The sequence below is a fragment of the Homalodisca vitripennis genome, unplaced genomic scaffold, assembly GCF_021130785.1.
Source record: "Homalodisca vitripennis isolate AUS2020 unplaced genomic scaffold, UT_GWSS_2.1 ScUCBcl_928;HRSCAF=3893, whole genome shotgun sequence".
NCBI classification, from domain to species: domain Eukaryota; kingdom Metazoa; phylum Arthropoda; class Insecta; order Hemiptera; family Cicadellidae; genus Homalodisca; species Homalodisca vitripennis.
Window position 1 is genome coordinate 60,082 of NW_025777113.1, and position 3,813 is coordinate 63,894.

At 41.6% G+C, this 3,813-nt stretch overlaps 1 protein-coding gene across 1 annotated transcript; it reads left to right on the forward strand.

The window, feature by feature from the left end:
- The first annotated feature begins 1,007 nt into the window (after positions 1 to 1,007).
- On the forward strand, positions 1,008 to 1,745 carry LOC124371148. The gene has a single exon (XM_046829462.1). It carries the CDS (start codon positions 1,008 to 1,010, stop codon positions 1,743 to 1,745), a length of 738 nt encoding a protein of 245 aa, XP_046685418.1.
- Positions 1,746 to 3,813: the final 2,068 nt, after the last annotated feature.

Below are 3,813 nucleotides of genomic sequence, written 5' to 3' on the forward strand. Positions count from 1 at the left end.
TATTTTGGACCTATCTTAAGGCCTGCAACAGATCTGATACAGCCCCATCACTGATGTCCTTTGAAGACACCACATCATCTGATTTGCATTGATGTTTGCATTGCAAATATGTTTGCTGACTTCTTCTCATCGGTTTTCGGCACCAGCCGAAGCTCTACTCATACTGAAGACTCTTCTGGTATTGATGCTATTTCTACATGTCTCCTTGATTATGATGATGTCCAAAGTGCCCTTACAAATCTTGATGTATCCAAGAGGCCTGGTCCCGATTCTATATCGCCTGCAGTTGTAAAGTATTGCGCTGAACTCTTAGTATTGCCTCTGACTAAACTATTCAGTCTATCTCTATCTAATGGCACATTTCCCGAATGTCTGAAGTTTAGTCACATTGTGCCAATTCATAAAAAAAGGTTCAGTGAATGACATCGCAAATTACAGACCAATTGCTATCCTACCGATTTTTGCAAAGATTTTTGAGAGACTTGTGCTTGACAGGTTGCAGTTTAGAGTTCACCATCTTTTACTAACAAACAGCACGGCTTTATGTCTGACCGTTCTCCCGTTTCTAATCTAGCCGTCTTTCAGACTCATATTATGGACGCACTCGGAGAGAGAACTCAGATCGATGCCGTTGAAATGGATTTTGCCAAGGCTTTCGATCGAGTCGACCATGTCCTACTCATCCGCAAGTTGTGTGAGTATGGGATCTGTGGACCACTGATAGCTCACGATGGTTTGCGAGCTATCTACATGAGAGAAAACTTCAGGTTCGCTTCCATTCCGCTCTATCCAAGGAGTTCATTGCTACTTCTGGCGTACCTCAAGGTTCACACCTGGGCCCCACTTTGTTCAATATCTACATTAACGACATAACTCGAAGACTGAGCTGTAATCACCTACTCTTCGCCGATGATTTGAAACTGTATGCGAAAGTTACTACACATCAAGATGCTATTAATCTCCAGGAAGATCTGAATCGGGTAGAGGAGTGGTGCCTGGAAAATAGCATGGCTCTCAACCTCGATAAGTGTGTCTGTATCACTTTCCACCGAACCGTCTCTCCAATAAAGTTTGACTATTCTCTGAGCGGCATAACACTATCAAGAGTTACTACAGTAAAAGATCTTGGAGTGATCATTACATCTACACTCAACTGGGATGCACATGTTCGGTCGGCTTGCAGCCAGGCAGTCTGCAAACTCGGCCTGATACACAGAATTTCACAGCATTTCACTGATATACTCTCTTTCAAGACTCTCTACTGTACCTTGGTGCGCCCACATCTGGAGTACTGCTGTGTGATTTGGTCGCCACATCAGAAATATTTGATTGAAGATCTGGAGAGGATCCAGAGGCGATTTCTCAGGCTAGTGGGGCTAAGGTTGGGCTATGGATACCTAGAGGTCTCTACACGCGAAGTGGCATCCCTTCTCCAACTACCCGCTCTTGAAACAAGGCGCTTCTACCATGATGCAATATTCTTGTTCCGCCTCGTTAACTCTACTGTGGACTGTCCTGAGCTGCTGGAGAGGATTTGCTTCCGGGTTCCTGCTGGCACTAGATCCCAATATCTATTTGCTAGATCCTCTGTTTCCTCATCATACTTGGCCAACTCTACGATGCGAAGAATTCAGCTTCATGGAAACCTTCTTCCTAACCACATGGATTTCTTCGCATCCTCATTCCTAACCTTCAAACGGAATCTCCAGACATTTATCAACCTACAACACACTGAAACCTCTTAATCACAACAAACAAACACACACGCACACACACACGCATGCACGCACACATACACACACGTTTGTAAATCTATAGCCTAAATTATTTATCAATTGTTATCGTTAATATTCTATTATTTGTATTGTAATCTGCATTATTTATCTGTTATTGTATGTACTGTTACTGCTATTATATATTTATTACTGTTATCGCAAAGTTATCTATAAGTACTATTGTTATTTTTGTTATTACACTCTTTCATTGTTAACTTGTTGTCAGAATTAATACTGTTATGTTACTGTTATATTTCACTCTTCTCTATGTAATTTGGTTCTGCCGTCGGAAATAAATAAATAAAAAAGATGAGGGGAAAATATTTAGAACTTCCTATGCCTCAAATGCTGTGTGTGGATGAGGAGCAGATCGATCCCTTCAAAGGAAATTCTAGCCTAAAGCAGTACAATCCTAAAAAACCTGTTCGTTGGGGATACAAACGGTTTGTGCTCTGTGATTCAAGTGGTGTAGTTCACAACTTCCACTTTTTTTACAGTAGTGAGATACCTAAAGCAGCAGATCTTCCTGATACAGGAGCCAGCGGCAATGTTGTTCTTCTACTAACGGAGACAATTCCAAGGCATGCGGGTCATCTTTTATACTTTGACAATTGGTTCGCATCCCTAAATCTATTGGTCACAAAAGCAGACTTAGGCATTGGTGCTTTAGAAACGATCCGAACTGACCGTTTTCCAGGATTGGTGTTCTCTGAAGACAAGGATATGAAGCGCCGTGGCAAGGGTGCTACGAAGAAAACCAGCAGTTCAAGGCCATGAAATGAGAGCACTAAAATGGTTTGACAAAAGAGGCGTCAAACTTGTTTCTACCTTCAGCAGCGCTGCTCCACTCACTGAGGTCAGCCACTATGACAAAAAAACAAAAACAAATATCCAAGTACCAAGCCCAAAACCTACAATAAATTCATGGGTGGGGTTGACCTACTGGATGGTCTAGTATCATACTACAGAATGTTTATCAAGTCCAGAATGTACTATCATAGAATTTTTTCACTTCATTGATATGGCAATATGCAATGGATGGTTGTACAGAAAAGACTGTGACCATCAAAATTTAACAAAAAAAGATCAGAGAGACTTTTCTCTTTTCGTACTAACATTGCCGAGTCACTTACAAAATGTGGAAAGTCACTTGAAAGGAAGAGAGGGCGACCATCCTTTATTGAGGATGATTAGTTACGTAGAGGAACAGAAAACGGATATATGAGGAACTATGGTGTGTGTGTGAGGGGGAGGGAAGAAACCGCCACAGCTGTAAGCATCGTGGCGGGGCGGGACACACACTGTCTCAGCTGTGATGTTGAGTTGTTGACTGGTGGTGGTCGGAGACCCGCCGCGCCCGTGCATGCACAGTCCCCTTCCCAGTCCTTCCTTGTGCCTGTCAAAGTAAAACATGTGATTATCTTTCAGCGCGAAATGTTCAGTAGTACTGGCGGGTAACTATTGGCGCTAGACCATTACATTATTCTTTCGCTGTATAACAACAAGCTACAACACAATACTAGACGTATTGTTTGATTTATTACTGTTTTTTTGTGATTAGTGTTGCACTATGAGTTTCGATGAACGGAATAATATACGTTCAGAGGAAATACGTGGTCTTTTGTCCGCTGCAAGTGAGGCTGATCAGCTTGCTGAAAATGACGAGGAAATATTACAATCTGATGATGATGTGTTTGTTGAGGTTGAGGAGGAATACGCATATGATACTTTAATTAGTGATATCATGGACGTTGAGAGTGAATCTGGTGTGACTAGTGATGATGAACAAAACACAAGTAATACCGATCAGGCTAGTGTCAGAAATACACAAGCAGATCAATGTGGTTTGTGTTCATGGAAACGTATGGTGTGGTAATGAGTTCGAACCTAAAACATTTGAATTCGACAAAACTGAGGCTGGTATCACCATTGACACAACTAGATTTGAAGGAAAAGAAATAGATTTGTTTCATACTCTTTTTGACTACGATTTGGTTTCTCACATTTCAGAAGAAACAAATAAATATGCACAACTGCA